Source organism: Mesoplodon densirostris, chromosome 14, assembly GCF_025265405.1.
Source record: "Mesoplodon densirostris isolate mMesDen1 chromosome 14, mMesDen1 primary haplotype, whole genome shotgun sequence".
Lineage (NCBI taxonomy): Eukaryota > Metazoa > Chordata > Mammalia > Artiodactyla > Ziphiidae > Mesoplodon > Mesoplodon densirostris.
In genome coordinates this window covers 39,325,010-39,344,727 of record NC_082674.1, presented here as the reverse complement: position 1 = coordinate 39,344,727, position 19,718 = coordinate 39,325,010, and the positions used below count along the sequence as shown (strand labels likewise).

General features: G+C 52.9%; 1 protein-coding gene across 1 annotated transcript in view; it reads left to right on the top strand.

The window, feature by feature from the left end:
* KCNK12 (potassium two pore domain channel subfamily K member 12) overlaps nt 1-15,527 on the top strand; it is a 53,896-nt gene extending 38,369 nt beyond the window's left edge. Inside the window, exon 2 of the mRNA XM_060117557.1 lies at nt 14,531-15,527. Within this exon, the coding sequence (XP_059973540.1) occupies nt 14,531-15,432 (902 nt within the window). The 3' untranslated portion in view covers nt 15,433-15,527. The remainder of the gene's footprint in view (nt 1-14,530) is intronic.
* Nucleotides 15,528-19,718: the final 4,191 nt, after the last annotated feature.

The window sequence follows — 19,718 nt, the reverse complement described above, 5'->3', positions numbered from 1 at the left end:
TTGTTCAACTGCAGGTGTGTACCTGGTGGCCTTTGGCAGCAGGGTATGGACAATATTGTACATCTGAGTATTCCCCCCCTCCCACGCCTGGCACACAGCAGGTCTCAAAAACATGTTAGTAAATTAACTAAAACTAAGACGGAAACCACATTTCTAGTACGGAACCTGCTGGTGGTCACTAGACAAACCGCTGGTTCTGCCAGGAAGTTAGCAGCTGTTCCTTGAACTCCTCCTGCATTATAAAGTGTGAGAGGAAACGTAAGACACGGGTCATGTCCTCATTGGCAAGGGCACACAGAAACACACAAGGTTAAATAATCCTGTGGGACCACAGTCAGTAGTATGGGGGCCATTGTGAGCAGCACATAATTAAATGCCTGATGAACTCTAAGTGCTGTCAGGTGACAAATGCAATCCAGGTAGGTGAACAGAAAAGGAAAGAAGTTGTCGCAGACTTTGAGAGATGGGGAACGGCGGGTGCAAAGGCACGGAGGAGGGAATATTCATGGTATGCTTGCTGGACACTAGGTTCTTTCAGGCTGGGATTCTGCCCATTCTGCTCACCTCATATCCCCACAGGGCCTGACACAGAGCAGGCTTTCAGTAACTACCTGGCGGATGAATCTGTGTGTGTATGGATCAGTGAGGGGACTCGTGGCCCTGAAGAAGAAGGTTCTCTGAGGAGATGATGCTAGAAAAGTTGGGGCCTTGAATCCCAGTCTAAGAAATTCTGGATCTTCCTGTCACTTGGGAGCTCATTGTGGAGTGAGCAGGAGAGAGATCTGGGCAGAGCCGTGCTTCAATGCAGTCGATCTGGGACAATGTGCAGAATGGACCAGAAGGAGAAAGAATGTTTTCAGAAAACCAGGAATCTGGGTCCCAAGTCATCAGGGCCTCTGTGCAAATGGGGGGAGGGGATTAAAGGCAAGGTCATCACCATGAGATGGAAGGAATGTGGGATTTGGAGTCGGCAGACCTGAGTTGGAATTGCTGGGACCTTGGACAAGGTCCTTAACACCTCTGAGCCCTAGCCTCCATCTCCTGTTGCTTGGGATCTGGTATGGACTCATGCCATAGGCCCAGGGCAGGTATTTTGGCCACAGCAAGTCCTCCTGCATGGTACAGTTGTTTGCATGTTTCAAAACAAAATCACAGGGTCTTCCCTGGTGGTGCAGTGGTTGAGAATCCACCTGCCAATGCAGGGGACACGGCTTCAAGCCCTGGTCTGGGAAGATCCCACATGCCACGGAGCAACTAAGCCCGTGCGCCACAACTACTGAGCCTGTGTGCTACAACTACTGAAGCCCCCGCGCCTACAGCCTGTGCTCCGCAACGAGAAGCCACTGCAATGAGAAGCCCGCGCGCCGCAAAAAAGCGTAGCCCCCACTCGCCACAACTAGAGAAAGCCCGCGCGCAGCAACGAAGACCCAACGCCGCCATAAATTAATTAATTTTAAAAAACAACAAAAACCACAAAATCACAGCCATGATGTCTGAACCAAAGGCTGAGTCAGGCCTTAAGACATGGAAAGGAAAGAGCCGGGAATGTGGGGCTTGGGACCTGAATGCTGGTGATGTTCTCTCACTGGTCATTTTACTTCTCTGAGCCTCAGTTTCCATTCCTCAATAGTGACCAGAAGCCACACACTGCCGCAGCCTCTGGGAACAGCTCTGGGGATCCCTCTGTGAATGCACCAGCAGAGTGCGGCGCACAGCCTAAGGCTGTAGCCGTCCAGCCCCTCCATCCCTCCCTCCCTGTAAGCCAATGACCAACCTCCCTTCCCCGCAGGGGGGCTGGGAGCAGACTGTGCGATAGGAACAGACGCCGCCCCCTTTGCAGAAGGAGGCACCCTCAGCCCTTAGCCTCAGTCCAGGGGCACAAGTCTAGGCCGTCCTGACACAGCCAGGCCCTAACGGAGCCCTTCGTGCTGGCTTACCAGCCTCTCGGGCTAGGGGCCACGTCAGCAGGCCATGCCCAGTGTTCCCCGGGACCCTCCACAGCGCTCCCCTGGCTGCAGCTTAAAGTGCGGTTTGTTTTCATCGTGCCTTCTTGGCTTGCTTGCTCCTCTGGAGCAGCCAGCCAGACCGCCTCTGTGAGAAGAGGTATGGCGAGGCGGCCGGGCACCAAGGCCAAGTCAGCGAGATGGACTCGGAGCCCTGAGGAGCGGCCCCGAGGCACGAGCCTCTAGGGCACTGGCCCCTTTCTTCGCGTCTCCCCCCAGCCTGGGCGCAAAGGCCCTCTTTCAAATGTGGTTCACAGCTGCATGGGCAGCAATGAGCCCGTGCTTCGCCAGGTGGATAAAAACTGAATTAACTGAGAGTAATTGAAACTGTGTACGTGAGAGCAGGGGCCTTTGCTTGACAGGAACCACCGCAGATTCCCTTTTAAAAATCTGCTCCTCCCTGATCTAGGATTTGAGATGAAATGTGATTCAGTTGACATCATATTGACACTTCCGGGTTGGTGGACCTGCTTTCTCCCCACAGCAGGTGTGTCTGCCCTTCTGAGAGGTGGCCTGTGCCTCACCACAGCCCTGTGTGTGGGGGGAACTCTAAGGTGGAGGGAGCAAGGCCAGGGCTGGGTGGGCTTCAGGGCTTTCCTCATCTCACTGCCCCGGTGCGGGCTCTTGATGGCCAGACTTTTTTTTTTTTTTTTTTTTTTTTGCGGTATGTGGACCTCTCACCGTTGTGGCCTCTCCCGTTGCGGAGCACAGGCTCCGGACGCGCAGGCTCAGCGGCCATGGCTCACGGGCCCAGCCGCTCCACGGCATGTGGGATCCTCCTGGACCGGGGCACGAACCCGCATCCCCTGCATCGGCAGGCGGACTCTCAACCACTGCGCCACCAGGGAAGCCCCGATGGCCAGACTTTTGTCCCATCAGGGACCATCCCTGCCGCCCCTGGCCTTGGAGCCAGTCTTCCCCCCAGATTCTGGGCTGAGGCTAAGGCTCTCCTCCTTTCGTGGTGTGCAGTAGGGCCGTGAGCTCATCCCTGGAAAGGATTAGTCATCAGAGAGACAGGGACAGACCTGGGCGGCAGGACGGAGGACGGAGGACGGGCTCTATGTAAATGAGTCATCTTCCCTCCAGCTCCGAGGGCCCGAGCTTGACAGCCGCTCCAGCTCGGGCCCCGGGAGAGATTGGTAAGCGGGAGCTTCCTGGAGGCAGGAGTAGTTAACTGGCTTTGAACAACTCATTTTGCTGAATGATTTCTGGTGAGGAGAGAAAACCTTAATCCCACAGATGAAGCGCGCAGGTGGGGCAGGTTCAATGAGCCCCACTGGCGAGGAAAACAGCGCCGAGGTTCGAAGCGGATTCTTGGGCTCACTTGCCCATCACTCCTAAATTACCGAAACTTTCCTAATGTTAAAAATCCCCGACCTGCAGCCCGCGGGGTTCAGTCTTCTTTTCCTAGCCCCTCTGCCCTCTCAGCCATCCCCACACACCCTCTGCTCTTAGCAAACAAAGATCATCCCAAAGGCCCACAGAGAACAAGCAAAACTGAACAGGAGAATGGAAGGGTCCGCTTTCTCCACGTGACTTGTGTTTTTCTGTGTTGCCTCTTTGTCCTGAGTCAGGGAGCATCCAGCACGAGCCCAGGCCCGCGCCCGCCCTCAGGGAGCTGCCCATCTCGGTTACAATTTAGACAAACCCTCCAGCGGCAGCAAACGTCGCAGCCCACAGTCTCAGCTTTCCCACCACAGGCCCACTCTCCGGCGTCCCCCTCCCCCATTGCCACCCTTGATTTCAGGATTGGAAAAGGTGGTGCCTCCCCACCCCCCAACTCGGCGCAGGGACCAGAGCCTAAAGCCATCCCAGAGGGGACGCTGCCACTCACCGGGGACTGCCGAGGACGCAGAGGCCCGGTGAAACGCAGGGACAGCAAGTTAGCGGTAGAGTCGTCTTAGGTGTGTGTACGGGGGTGGGGCTTGTCCTTTCCGCCGAAACTCCTAGTCCGTGGTTCGCCCTTTCCTTGCTCCACCTTCGGCTCTTCAGCTGCACTGTGAGGGCTGGGGCCTCGCCCGGGGGGTTTCCCAGCTAGGCTTGCTGCTTCTTGAACGCGCCGGGGAGCCACCTCCTCATTTACTCCTCACAGCAACCTTACGAAGTAGGCGGTCATCAGGCCACTTTTAGGGGGAGAAATAACGTGTCCCCATTGGCCCATCAGCAAGTGGAGGCGCCAGAGCCTGACGCCACAGCCTCTGCTCTCAACTCTCCAAGAAAGCTGATGCTGGCCCTTCCCAAGCCTGCAGGAAGGGAGACTCCCTGAGTTTATCTTCTGCAGCTTGATGTTTCCAGGGTTTGTAAGTTTCTACAAGGCCAGACATGTTGCTGGATGCCAGGCCCAGATGATGGAGAAGCTTCTTGCGGTGTCAGGTGACACCCTCACAGCCACAGTGCTCCTGCAAGTTCAGCCTGAGTACAACGTGGATAGGAGGGTCTCCCAGCCTTGTCCTTCTCCTTCTGCTACAGTTTCATCCAAGAGTTACTAAACGTTGTCTGTGGGCTAGACGCCAAGCTGCACGTGGGAACCAGCCAGGCTGAACCCAGCCCCTTACCCTGGCCCTGTGCACAGCGCTCTCCCAGCAGGGCACACCTTTCTCAAGCCCAGGCCTCTACTTCCTCCTTCTCGAAATCCCATCCACCCTACAAGACTGAACACAGATACCTCTTCCTCCGTAAGACTCTCCCAGTCACTGCACCAGGAGAACATCAGCCCTGCTTCTGACCTAAGCTGGTCTGGGGACTAATTTAAATTTCCCAGGCGATTCCATTATGGAGCCAGAGTTAAGAACTGCTGCTCCAACCAAAAGCAACCTATGACTCTTTCTTCCGAACTCTTGTGCATTTAACTTTCTCCCTTATCACATCACAAGCTCCCTCCTCTAGTTTCACACCTGGGCTCTGCCACTTGCTTGCTCTGTGATCTGGGCAAGTTATTTAACCTAAGTGTCTTTATTAAGTGTTACTCAGTTTACTAATCTCACAAATGGGAATGATAATAGTTCCCATTGTAGTTCATCAAATCTAAGACACCATCAATTATAAATATACCAATAACGTGTACCATTAAGAATTTAGAATGCTGCCAAATAAACTATGTCAAGTCATTGATGGTAAGATGCATCCTGATTTCAGGGCTGTTAAAATTTGAGCAAAGGGCTTCCCTGGTGGCTCAGTGGTTGAGCGTCCACCTGCTGTTGCAGGGGACACGGGTTCGTGCCCCGGTCCAGGAAGATCCCACATGCCGCAGAGCGGCTGTGCCCGTGAGCCATGGCCGCTGAGCCTGCGCGTCCGGAGCCTGTGCTCCACAACGGGAGAGGCCACAACAGTGAGAGGCCCATGTACCGCAAAAAAAAAAAAAAAAATTGAGGAAAAAGGCTGTGACTTAGAATGAATGCTACCCAGTGCCTCACAGAGCTGTGACGACGGAATATGCATTGATACACATGAAGTTTTGGCACAGTGCCCAGAAATAGTGAGGACTCAACACGTTTCAGCTATTATTATCCCCTCCGCGTTTCCATTCGTCACTAAAGTTCTTCTAGTCTTCCTTTCATTCCCAGCCCTCCCAAAAGGTTTGGCCAGGCTGGTCAGTTGTCCTCCTCAGGGGAGGGACTTGGAAAAGGATGACATGGGCAGCCCTGAGGTTCCAGGCCTGGGGCTCCAGTCCCAGGGAAGTGTCTCCTCTCAAGCGTCCAGCCCTCCTCCACGGAATGTGGCCAGGAGCTTCCCTCCTTCTCCCCAAGAGTCCCTGTCTCAGCTCCAACCACAGAGCAGCCCGATGGCAGCCCCACCCTCTGACCACAGCCCACTCCACATCTCCCACTGTTCCCTGCTTGGAGAGAGAGAGGCGCTGGAAGACTAGGCTGCTGGCCTGGCCTTGGGTGGGCAAGGCCCAGTTCTGTGTGACCTTTAGGCTACTTGATTGTTAAAGTGAGCCTGTTATCCCTCCTCCAGCCAGTCAGGAAGGATCCCGGGAGAGCGGGATGTTAGGAGACGCTCTCCAAAGTAGTGTGCCCAGCAGACAAGTAGGGCCATGGGTAGGGCTGCCAGATTTAGCAGATAAAAATACAGGACTCCCAGTCAAATATGAATTTCAGAAAAACAATGAAGCATTTTTTAGTGTAACTATGGCCTGTGCAATGTTTGGGATGTACTTACGTTAAAAAGTGATTTGTTTATCTGAAATTCATATTTATTTGGGAGTCCTGTATTTTATCTGATGAGTCCTAATGGGTCCTTTCCCTTCCTCTGCCCACCAACCCCACACCTCAGCTTTCCCACTCTCCCTGATATTTAACTCTCACCCTTGAGATGTTCTTGAAACTTTTATTTTCAGTCAACAAATAACTATCAGTGCCTAATTTATACATGATTCCCTTGCTCACTGTGGAGAATAGAAAGAAGAAGACTTTATTAAGGGCTTATTAATGTGCTAGGCACTATTCTAAGTGTTTTGCACATATTGACTCAGTTGAGTACAAAAGTACAAATATTATCATCTCCACTTTTCAGATAAGAACAACGAGGCACAGAAAGGTCAATTAATTTGCTCAAAGACACACAGCTAGGGAGTAGTGGAGCTAGGATTCAAACCTGAGCAGCCCATATAACCTATAGTTCCAAACAGCCAATATAATTTGGTCCCTACTCCCAAGGGGTTCCCAATCTCATTGTGGAGACAGGCCCCTGAAGGTAATTAATACTATAAGTCATCTGTGCTTGGTACTCAAAATAAGGTTCACTGACCAGCTGCAGTGGCCTCACCTGGGACCAGGTTAGAAATTGTGAATTGTGAGCCCCACCCCAGAAGCTAACAAGTTCCCCAGCTGGGTCCTAGATAATCGAGTTTGAGAATCACTGCTCCAAACAAGCAGAGTGACAGTCTGTTCGTTCACCCAGCAGACGTGGCCCAACACCTTCTACACGCCAGGCACTGAAAAGGCACTGCAGTGTCACAGTGACTTTTTAAAACGTGGGAAATCCTCGAGAATGTTTTTAAATGCCTCATCCTTAATTCATCACGAGGATAGAGTATGGCATTTCTCAAATATTATTCTTTGAAATACTCGAGTCACCTGAGGTGACTAAATACATTCGATGGTCAAGTTAGTTTGGGCAACACTGGATAGTGTTAGCATAGCCCTGGTGGTTTCATAAATCACATTAACACGGTGAGTGCTCCAAAAAGTCCCGCAGTGAATAAACGTGTTTCACTTTACTTAAAATTTCTTTTTCTTAATCATGGGCATTCTCTCCGCCTCGCATTAAGTCCACTGTCTCATCTTGAGGAACACCCATTGGCAGGTTGTATTACAGTTCACAGAGCAGGCTCGCATCAGGGGGTCGACGTTCTACAGATGAAGAAATAGAGGCTCAGAGGAGTTAGAGTGACTTGCTTCGATCACTTGGCTGATACGAGGCTACAACAGCAGTCAAAGCTTTGAGTTCAAGTCTGATACCATTTCCTTGACCCTGGGATGTTTAACCAGGCCCTTAACCATCGGCACCAGCTAGAGTGTGTTTGGTTGCCTGTCACAGAAGGCTTAGGCAGGAAAAGAGATTTATGGGCTCATGTAACTGGAAGTCCAAGGGTAGGTCAGGCAGCCTGCAGTTTGATTGGACAGCTCATTAGGGTTTTCAGGATACTCGGACAGACTTCTGCAGTGTCAGCTTCATCTAAGGCTGGCTCCTCATGGCCACAGGTGGCCGCCAACCACTCCTGGGGCCACCTCCTGCTCCCTCCACACCCAGGGCAGCTCTTAAAAGTGATAAGCATTTAGGGACTTCCCTGGTGGTCCAGTGGTAAAGAATCTGCCTTCCAATGCAGGGGACATGGGTTCGATCCCTGGTCGGGGAACTAAGATCCCACACACCACAGGGCAACTAGGCCCGCGGGCCTCAACTAGAGAGGGAAAAAAAAAACCCTGCATGCCACAACTAGAGAGGGAGAAGCCCGCGCGCCACAACGAAAGATCCCTCGTGCCTCAACGAACATCCCACGTGCCGCAACTAAGACCCAATGCAGCCAAAAATAAATAAAATAAAATGAATAAATAAGATAAATAAGTATTTTTTTAAAAGTGAGACGCATTTTACCCAGAAACTATCAGAGAAACTCTCCTCTCATCTGATTGGCCTGAATGGGGTCACATGCCCATTCCTGAGCAAGTCTCTGCAGCCGTGAAAATGGCCTGCACTGATTGGCTTAGGCCTGTCCATCCTTGAGCCAGTCGTGATAAGGGACTGGATTTTCCTGATTGGCCTAGACTAATAGAGCCCACCCCTGGCAGTTGGGTCAGTGCTCCAAGGGGCCTGGCTGCTACACTTTAGGTTGTGGGGTGGGGTGATGGTTGTTAAGGAGACAGCTGCAATGTCCACAACAAGGGTTTTAGGTCACTTGAAATTTAAACCAACAAATCATCATGATGTATATTTTAAATATCTTACAGTTTTATATGTCAACTGTAACTCAATAAAGCTGAAAATTTTTTTTACAAAAGAAATTTAAATCAAAGTATTTGAAATTGGGCAGATTCCAACCAGCAGGGTCATCAGGGATACAGCATAATATTGTTTCTTAAAGGAAGGGGTTTAGCCCATTCACATTAGAATCATCAGGAGACATTTGTTAAAATGTAGATTCCTGGGTCCCTCTAAATAAGCCTCTGGAGTGGGACCTGCCTTGGAATCTGCATTCTAATCATGCATCCCAGTTGCTTGATCAGCTCTGGTTTACACCTGCTATCCTGGGGTAATTATTTGCTCTCAAAAGTATCCCAGATTGGATTATAAATTATATTTCCCCTCCACCAAGTTGATACTGCAGAGCCAGTGGGGAAAAAGTCCCCAAGGTGATGAGCTCAGGCTTCCCATCTGACGCAGTGGAAAGGGCTTCAGGGTCAGCTCAGCCACTTACAAACGGTAACTCGGCCGAGTATCTTCAGTTCCCTTGGCCCATGTCCTTGCCTGCATTGTTGGGGTTGATGATGCGTCCCTCTCAGGGTGGTTGGAGGGACCGGATGAGGGGACATGCGTCCAGTGTCCAGCACAGAGGCTGCCACCCAGGGCCCGATTCAGACCAGTGCTGGTCTCTCCATCTCACTTCCAGGCTCTCGGAGCTGAACTCCGGAGGCCCTGTCACCAGAGCCCCATTTGCGAAGGCGGCACCAGACAGGCTGTGGGAATGAGCTTCACAGCTTTTGTCAAAGTGGCATAATAAAGCCCCCAAGTGTCTGCTCTTTGCAAACTGGGATGGCAGATCAATTGTGGCATAAACAAAATAGAGGCTTGGTGCGAACCCGGGGACAGATTACGCCTGCCTCCGCAGGGTGTGAGTGGGGGAAATGGGGATTTTCGGGGTGGCTGGGTTTGCCTTTTCTCTGGCTGAAGCTTCAAGGCCCCTCTCCAGAGCCGGCCTGGCTCCCCAGAGCTTGGGGGACTATTCTTCCACCCTGGGAAGCATCTGGCTAGGTAGCAGCACTGGGCACGGACCCTACTGCCCTCAGCAAGAGCTCAGAGCTCTGAGCCTCTTGGCGTTGATGGGGCAGGAGGGTAGACTGTGCCCCCTCCGCCCTGCCTCTGGCGCTGAGCCGACGTGGGTCTGTAGGAAAGCAAAGGGAGGTGAAGTGGGCACAGAGAACCTCCTGACCTGCCTGTCCCCTTCCTTCTGGGCAGAGAGTGCCACAGCCAGTCAAGCACTTGGCATCATTTTGGGCCTGGAGTCATAGCCATGAGGACACCTCAGGACAGGTCTGGCCCAGCCTCTGCACGGGGGCAGCAGGGTAAAGCTGTGCCCTGGCCCAGGGCTGAGCCACAGGCAGCAGAGGGGTGGGGAGCTGTGCAAAACCTCTAAGAAGGCAGCCCGGATCCTCTGTGCGGGTGTCTGTCTGGTTTTCCACCACAGCCCTGAGCGCAGCCCGAGGCCTGCCAAACCAGGTCTTCAGTAAGTGTTTGCTGAAGAAAGGAATGAGCAGGTGGATGACGGTGCTCCGGGTGCATATCTGGTGGTGCTGTTGTGTAGAGGCCCTGGCAAAGGCCACGGCCGTGTGGGGAAGAAGAAGCGTGGGTGGAAAAATAAGTCTCATTCTGGGTTCTGTCACCCAGGGAAGAGGCAGATCCTCAGCAAGAAACGTGGACTCTAAAGGGGCTGCTGGGGCAGAAGCCAGGATCCACTCATGGAGGAGTTTGGAGGAACCTGAAGATGCTCCCCGAGGGTGGAGATGGCTTTTTTTTTTTTTTTTTTTTTTGTGGTACACGGGCCTCTCACTGTTGTGGTCTCTCCCGTTGCGGAGCACAGGCTCAGGACGCGCAGGCTCAGCGGCCATGGCTCATGGGCCCAGCCGCTCTGCGGCATGTGGGATCTTCCCGGACCGGGGCACGAGCCCGTGTCCCCTGCATCAGCAGGCGGACTCTCAACCACTGCGCCACCAGGGAAGCCCTGGAGATGGCTTTTGACTCGGGGGTAGGTCAGGTAGGGGCAGTCCTGTCAGGAGCCCAGCAGGCAGATGAGCACCCTGCCTGGGGGCAACCGGCTGGACTGTGGGCCAGAAGCAGTGGTCCCTTCTGTGCCTCAGTCCTCTTGCTGTCCCCAAGCCCTGGGTTGAGTCTGGTTTGAATTTTCCCGCCGTCTTAGCTGTGCCACGGGAAAGGGGGTGAGTCCACCTTGGTGAAGACATTAAGGGAGGAGCAGTGGCCCCTCTCCCCAGCGACAGTCAGTGGAGAGACAGCCACAAGAGGAGAGTGGAGTCTTGGGGACAGGAGTTGTGACTGAGGGTCAGCCACCCTGCCATGAAAGTGCTCCCCCAGCTGCCAGCCCTCTTGGTTTTCTAAGAGGCATGGAGGCCCTGCGGTGCCCTCAGAAGACAGTCTAGGGTGGCAGAGAGAAGGTGGATGTTAGACACCAGCCAACCTGGGTTTCAGGCTCAGCCCCACCATTTCTGGGCTGGGCAGCCATGGCAACTACTTAGCCCCTTTACCCGAGGTCTCCTCATTTGTTAAACAGGGGTGTGCCTCCCTCAAAGGTTGTAGAGATGGAGCGAAACGAGACCTGCGGGGCTGGCACTGTGAGTGGTGGGCCTTTGGAACCAGTTTATTAAATGGGCTGGCACGGGAAATGGCTTTGTCTTCATCTATGGTTTTGAAGAATTCTCCTTTGGATTTCTTAACAACATCTTGGATAGATGCTAGAGTTTTCCAAATAATATTTTTTTAAGTACCACCGGTTTTAAAATTGAGACCCATTCTCAGATGTCCAACCCAATCTAAATCCCATCTTCAAATTCACTTCTAATCAAAGCTCAGCCTGTCCCTCCAGCTCTGGCCCAGCCCCCGGCTCAGGGACCTGCAGTATGGGAGGAGTCATCTGTTTGTTTCCTCTTGGTCTTACATCACTGGTGCCACTACCATCCTTTCTTAGCTTTTGCTGGTGGCATCACAATACCCACGGCTAGGACAGACATACCCGTGCATGGAGCCCATATGGGTCTTTGGAGATTCCCCCCCAATACAGGGACCACTGCCCTGCACCTTTCCCTGAGCGGGTGGTGCTTCCCGTGACTACATCGCATACTGTCCCCTGCCCTCTACCCCTCAGGCACCCTTGATCCAGCAGGCAGCCCTCCCGGGCAGAGTCTCTTCAGATGTGGCTGCTGTCTGCAGAGTCTGCTTGACCCATGTCACTCCCCCCCATCCTTGGTGCAAGGTGTCCTGGGAGTACAGACTGCTCCCACTGATGCCCTCTTCCTGTCCCTGCCTGTGTGGGCTGCTCCGGTCCGCCTCTGGCCCACAGAACTATCCAGCACAGCGTCAGACTCCAGGAGACACCTCTGGTTCTCCCGAAAACCTCACCACGCCCCACTCCAGTGCTCCTGGGTAAGCTTTCAAGTGTCTGCAGCTCAGCCAGCATCCACCGGGAAATGAGCTGCCAGGCTGCCCTTGCTGCAGCCTGACGTTCTCTTCACCATCACCACCACCACCATCTCTAGACCTGCGGGTGCCACAGCACCCCTCCTACTTCAGGACCGTCTCCCATTATCCCTGGATAATTTCTAACCTTTCTGTACAGCCTGGAAGTGGGTAGTAGGGGTTACTAGTCACCAGACCCATTTTGCCATTTTAATTGATATGACATAGATGTATCTAAAACTTCTCTTTAGAATGAGGGCTAACATATTACATGTCACTCTTAGCTTTAAGACTTTAGCTGAAAATTCTCAAAATAGGAAAATCCCATTCAATATCCTCTTAGGCATAGTATTAATATTCCAGGCTCAGGATTTTTCATTTCTCTAGGAATTTAGCCAAGTGATCCCCCTACGAGAGGTGTTGTTTTCCCTTCATGAGTAGCAGCAGTGCTGTGTATGACAGTCTAAGCACCAAGCTAGAAGCCAGGACACATGAATGGCATGTGTCCCCCACAAGCTGTAGGCCATGTCCTCTCTGCCCCTTCTCCCTCACCTATACAGCGAGGGGCAGACCAGGATTAAGGTGCCTCACAGTTCTAATAGTCTAGGCATTCTGAAGTTTTTATCATGACAGTACAAAAGAATCATAAAACACACAATTTGAAAGTTATTATACAACAAACACCCATGTAACCTCCACCCAGATCAACAGATTTCCAGCACCCCAGAGTCCCCCTGGGTCCCCTTCCAGTCACCACACCCTGCCATCCCCAGAGGAAACCCCAATTCTGACTTTTATCAAAATTACTTCCTTGATTTCCCTTATAATTTTGCCAGCCAAGTATGCATCCCTAAAAAGATACTGTAGCTTGGTTTTGCCTGGTTTTGAATTTTATACAAATGGAATACTTTTTTTTGTGTCCAGTTTCTTTTGTTTAACATTCTTTTTGTGAGATTCATTCATGTTGTTGCAAGTGGCAGTGGTTTGTGCTTTTTCCTTGCTGTATAGTATTTCCTTGTATGAACAGAGCATGAATTAGGCTGTTGGACACTTGGGTCATCAACCTAGGACTTTTTATAAATACACACACACACAAATACAAACACTCCCACTCCACGTATAGTCATATCGATTCAGAGCTGATTTCTTCATGAATTCAAGAACCTGAGTTTGGCTTTAAAGTGCAGCAAAATCCCTCTATTGAGTTCCCGGTTACACTGCTAGTTTGGCTTTTTTCACACTCTTACGGCCAAATTCTGAATCTAGGGACATAATCCATCTTCCTCAACAGAGGTATCATGATAAGATTTTCTCCTAACTTGAGTCATTAAGCATAAGATGAAGACAATGTCAGGCAATTGGGCATTTCCTCCAAGGAATCTAGAAAATGATTAGCATACAAGTTTAAGGGAACATTCTGAAAAAAAACTTTCTCTGGCCTTTTTAGGGAAATGGTAAGCCACCCCTTTCCCAGAGCTGGCGCCACCCCACTTAACAGTGCACAGGTAGACCTCCTGACGTCGGGCATGCATTAAACGGGGATGCCCCTGAACTTCTGCTACAGAGAGATGTTGACAGGTGCTATTGTGCCACTCAGACAGATGATGCATTTTCTGCTCAGGCTCCAGGCAGCAGTGGATCTTCATGCTAAGGGATTCCATCCCCTCCCATAACCAGAGGCGGGCAGCATGGGTCCCACAAGGACACCACAACAGGCTGAGAGCTCAGGCTGGAGAAGCAGAGCTGCCACTCTGCACTGCCCTGGAGGACAGGGGCCAAGCATCCTGGTGGGAAGCCAAGCCTTCTGCAGAAATCAGTTGATAAAGAAGCTCCCTTAAAGACTGTGCTTTGAACGAATGGGTAAATTAAGACTTAATTACAAGAGTCAAAGCACTGAGCAGCTGCCCTGGCACAGAGCAGACCTCTCAGGATAAAAGCCACTCCAGACACACGGCAGCACAGGACCCAGCGGGGCCAAAACCTTTCCCTTGGCTACACGTGTGAGCAAGGGTGATGGTTGTCCTTGGGTGAGAAGGAGCTGATGTCCAATGGCAGAGCCACGCTTACTCTCTGAAGGTTGTGGACTCATTCTCAAACAATCCATTTGTCAGTTTCATAAACCCCTTTTCAGAGACCATCAAATATAGCTACCTGGACTGAACACACCCTACCTGGTCCCCAGCAATCCCATAAAATGAAGCCTTTATGGAAGTCTGTCCTAACAAGGCCCAGGTGTGCCACTGGTACATTAAAAAAACAATTTGAGGGATAGGAGACCAGGTGACACTTGTTCGGTTTGTGGGCATCACAGTAGTTTGCATCTGTGCAGTGGTTTCTGTTTTGTGTGTCCTGATGGGTCCCTCCTAGTGACCATCTTGCCTCACCCATATTGATTTATAGATTCCCCCCCCCAGACGAGGGGCCATGTCTCCTCCATCAGTTTAGGGGTTGCCCAGATTAGGAACCATATCTAGTGCCACCAAAGAGAAATGTCTAAATACCACTTGAGCGATGCCACTCAGCATAGGAGCCATGTCAGCACCTGCAGATGCCTGCCCCGCGCAGGGTGGGGACCACCTGCTCAGCCAGGACCTCGCTGACCCCTGCTCTGGTCTCCACAGGTTTCGGCATGACCACCCCCGCAACGGTGGGCGGGAAGGCCTTCCTCATCGCCTACGGGCTGTTCGGCTGTGCCGGCACCATCCTGTTCTTCAACCTCTTCCTGGAGCGCATCATCTCGCTGCTGGCCTTCATCATGCGCGCCTGCCGGGAGCGCCAGCTGCGCCGCAGCGGCCTGCTGCCCGCCACCTTCCGCCGCGGCTCAGCGCTCTCGGAAGCCGACTGCCTGGCTGGCTGGAAGCCCTCGGTGTACCACGTGCTGCTGATCCTGGGTCTGTTCGCCGTGCTGCTGGCTTGCTGCGCCTCGGCCATGTACACCAGCGTGGAGGGCTGGGACTACGTGGACTCGCTCTACTTCTGCTTCGTCACCTTCAGCACCATCGGCTTCGGGGACCTGGTGAGCAGCCAGCACGCCGCCTACCGGAACCAGGGGCTCTACCGCCTGGGCAACTTCCTCTTCATCCTGCTCGGCGTGTGCTGCATCTACTCGCTCTTCAACGTCATCTCCATCCTCATCAAGCAGGTGCTCAACTGGATGCTGCGCAAGCTGAGCTGCCGCTGCTGCGCGCGCTGCTGCCCGGCGCCCGGCGCGCCCCTGGCCCGGCGCAACGCCATCACCCCGGGCTCCCGGCTGCGCCGCCGCCTGGCCGCGCTCGGCGCCGACCCCGCGGCCCGCGACAGCGACGCCGAGGGCCGCCGCCTGTCGGGCGAGCTCATCTCCATGCGCGACCTCACGGCCTCCAACAAGGTGTCGCTGGCGCTGCTGCAGAAGCAGCTGTCCGAGACGGCCAACGGCTACCCGCGCAGCGTGTGCGTCAACACGCGCCAGAACGGCTTCTCGGGCGGCGTGGGCGCGCTGGGCATCATGAACAACCGCCTGGCCGAGACCAGCGCCTCCAGGTAGACGCGTGCCTCGCCGCGCCACGGACCCTCACCAGGCTGGGGTGCAGCCGGGCGGCGTTTGCTTTCCTTCTCTCAGACGCTGGCGCTTTCTTAACCTTTATCCAATAAAATGAAACCAAAAAAAAAATTTTTTTTAAAGAAATACTATTTGGCCAGGCCCGATGTTATCAAGGGCAGGTTTTGGGGGAGCCTGTTTTCCTTATGGGCTCCCTCTTGGAGAACTGTGGTCCCCAGCAGATTCTCCTCTGGGGAGAGAAAAAGTGGCACCCCAGACCCTCGCCCGGTGCACACGGCAGTGAGAAGAGTGCCACCCCTGGGTTTTGCAGACTGGCACTAAACCCCGTCTCGATGCACGTAAGCAGCTGGCAACCCCAAAGCATATGGTGCAACTTTCATGGCTCTGAATTACCTCCGCAGCATTTAGAATCCTGGCCCAGCCCAGCAGCTTCCTTCTGGTCGTCAGAAGTGATATAGTCACAGTTATGACAGGTGGGGATGGGGAGAGCCATATGTTGCCTCCTGATGTATATATATAGTACAGCCGCTACACACAGAGAATGGCGTAGTATTATGCAATGCGATGGAACATAGCACCAACTTGCGGACTCTGGCATTTCCCAGAGATTTGGGAATTGCAGTGGTAAGGGGCTTAGCAGGCCTTTCTCAGCCTGGAGTTAGTCCACTTAGCACAGCGCACAGGGCAACTCCTTCTAAAGAGGGAAAGCCTGGAGTGGCCCGCAGGGCCGGGAGCACTCAGGCTGCAGGAGCCCAGCTCCGCTTCAGCTGGCTGATCTCTGAGGCTCAGGGCACATCTCTGAATCCCCTCAATGCTCCTTCCTTTCACCAGCATCATCCACGGGAATGCTTTTCATTATTAACCAGGATTGTCTGAGTCTTCTGAGACAAGATTTTTCTTTGTTGGTGTGGATTTTTTCTTATCTTTTTTTCCCTTTTAGAGAGCCCGAGGGTGCAGAACGCAGTACCCCCTCCAGCTGCCCCTCCTCTGCATCAGGGCTCTGCCAGCTACACTGGTGGGCACCAGGGCCTGCAGCACCAGGAACCAAAGCAGTCATCCTGCAAGTGTCAGAGAATTTGACTCCAGAGCCCATGATGTGTTTGGGACACATCCCATTCTACACCCTGTTTGGCCCCCACTAATATTCAAGGGAATGTGTTTTTTCCACACACACGGTCTGTATTGGAGGTGGAGGAAGGCAGGAGGGAGAGAGCTGGTGGATGGAAGCAACTTTAGGATTAAAGTTTTGCTCTGGATGATCCTCAAGGTGAAGGACAGTTTTTCCCGGACTCACCCTCTACCTCATAGGAGGTCACTGACCTGGAGGAAGGCCAGATACCCAGCCTTCATTGAAGAGATGGGGGTCTTGGACTGTAAAGGAACAATACTCTTTTGGCCCATTTTTTCTCATCCAGAAAGATGACGATCCCAAGGATAAATACCAGAGTCTAGTCAGACACAGTGTGACCCACCAGTATATATATACAGCTTCTGACAGGAAGTCTTAGGAAAGCACCAGGACTCCTCACACCGTCTGCCTGAGAGGCATCAAAAGCTGTAAAATCTCCCTCCCTGGCAGTGAAGGAAGCATATGTGCCTAGAACACTCAAACACACACACACGCACACACACACACACGCACACACACACACACACACACACACACACACGCACACAGCATTAAGAGTCATACTTGAATGTCAGCCTCCCCTCGCCCCTTCCAGTTCATGGCAGGAAGGAAGAAACAAGTTAAGATCTGAGTAACTCTCCAGCTACTTTGGGTAATTTCTTTTCTGCGGGGTGAGGGATAATTTCTAATTTGGATTGGTTTTGAAACACAGACTGTCAGCTGGGGGTGAAGCCAGTGAGGAGGAGCTGGCCAGAAGTGAGTGTTGCCAGTTCCTGAAGGGTAGGCTTCCAGAGAGCCACGCTTCCAGGATGCACTTTGACGTCAGCCCCAGGCCAGCTCCATGAGCCTCCCCAACACTGCCACCCTTCCCCCATCTGAGCAATGGCTGCGGTCACACTGTGCTCAGAGAGGCATGCATTGTTTAGGGCAGAGTCCTCTAACAGGACCTAGAAATAAAGTTTCAGGTTTATCCCTTTAAAAGAAGGAAAGATTAAAAGGCATCCAGTTAGAGGTGTCACTTAGGCAACAGGAAATAATCTGGGGATCTGAGCTATCCAGAGGGGAAAGTAGACATCCCCATTGACAGAGACATCTAGATCATGAGGACTTAATAGCAGGCAAAATAGCAGCCAGCTCAGAGAAAGTGAGCCCCAGGAAGAGAACAGGAGGCTTAAGACACAGTCATCATGGCTCCTTGAGCTGGACAGGCCAAAAAGGCATCCGGGCAATCTGCTGACCAGCACGCAGGACGGCAAAGAATGCCATCCCCACAGGCGGGAACAGGACCTGCCTCCGGAGAAGGAAAGCTCATAACCTTCTTTGGCAGTCTTCTCTGTCACCTCTGCTTCCTAAAGTCTATTCTGAGTTGCTCATGCTGCAGCCTTAGCTGTTTTCACTTCTTTTCCTATGCTTTGGCTTCGGAAGGAGGCAATTGCAGGCAGCTTGAGCACGCTGCTGAAGGAATCGAAAGCATGGTTCAAGGGAGCTAGGAAAGGGACCCTTCCTGCTCAGCAACCTCCCAGAGAAACACCGGTCCTCTAGTGTACAATGGTAGCTCAGGACTCAGTGGTATGCACGTGTTTTTGTCCATGTTCCCCTGGTTCCCCCCTACCGCCGCCCTTTTCAATCATCATTGTCCTTTACCTCAGGCCAAAGGGCTCAGTCCCCCAGATGCCAGGGGCTGTTGGGAAAAGCCGGGCTCTCAAGGTCAGGGGGTTTGTTGGAGCCTAGACCTGTGCCTAAAGGGCTTGTTTGACATCCTGCTTGAGGGTGAGCATAGAGAACCAGACCTGCTTGACAAGCTGGGATGGGGTCCTCCCATCGTTTCAGGATTATAGACATTGATAGGGACCCCTTTCTTTAGTGTAGATTCTTCTGAACCTCAGGCTAAGAAAGGGCTCCTTCCTCTTAGATGCTGTGGCCTCTCCCACCAGGCAGGGGTCTCCAGTCTGACCCACAGCTGGTAGCTCACTGTAATCACAACGTCCCCAGGCTCCACGAGTTGCTTCCTAACCTGAGGCCCACACTCACCCCTCTTGTGCTGGGGCTCTGGGGCTCCCGTAAAGGCAGCCCATCAGCATGGGCTCTTGTCACTCGGCTGTGGCCACACAGAGGCCAGGATCTTAGACTGCAGCCGGGCCTTCTCAGAGCTGAGCAGGCAGGGAAGGAGCTGCCCTTGGTACCCTTGCTCTCTAAGAAGGCCAGGTGGCCAGGGCCCTGTGTCCTCTGACTGAAGCCAGCACCTCCGGGCCTGGCGAAGGAGTCGGAAGGCTCAGGCAGCCTCAGGCCTTCAGCTTGTGGAAAATGCCACGAAGTCCTGGGCTTTGCCAGGAGTGTCACACATCACAGCATCATGCACACGTGTGTACACACACAACACACACACACACACACACGTCAGCCTTATAAAGAGCTACTAGCCCCTTTCCCCACGGAAAAAAAAAATCCTGGTCTGGGCCACTTTAAGGAGAAGGATTTTGCATTTTTAACTCCCTGGAGATCTGCAGGGGCCTGGAAAATTCCTCCCTGTCTTGGGGGAGTTTCATGGACACTTTGCACATATCTGTGTTTTACACAGACGCCAGCGGCCAAACCCAAGCCAAACCCTGGAAAACAGCTGCTGAATGTACACAGGCTCCTCCGCCTCTCAGACAGGCCTCCTAGCAGATCCCTCTTCCTGCGCCCGGGGTGAGGGGCGCCCGAGCCCTCCTGGCCACGGCAGCCCACAGAGGCGGAGACCACAGGAGCCATGGGCCAGGCGGCTCCACCTTACTGTAACTTTTTACATTCTTCACAAACAAAAAGCACAATTCCACACGCACACTGTCTGGAAAGCACATTCAGACAGACTGCTTGAGGCACTTCTGAGTCCAGAAGAGGCACTGGCTGGGGCCCGTTTTTTTGCTGGAACAGTTGTTATAAAATGTGCTGGTTGGTGCCACCAAAGGCTCCACTCTGGGGCAGGGGAGGGCTGCTGACACCACTCCTGAACCCCAGGACGGGCTCACTGGCATGGACTCGGGGCCCGGACTCTCGTCCCTGGAGCAGCTCTGACACCTGCAGGTACCGAACCCAGCCAGTCTCATCACGGAAGCGGTGAGGTTTCGGCACCGACCTGGCCCAAGACCCCCTTCCCCTCTCT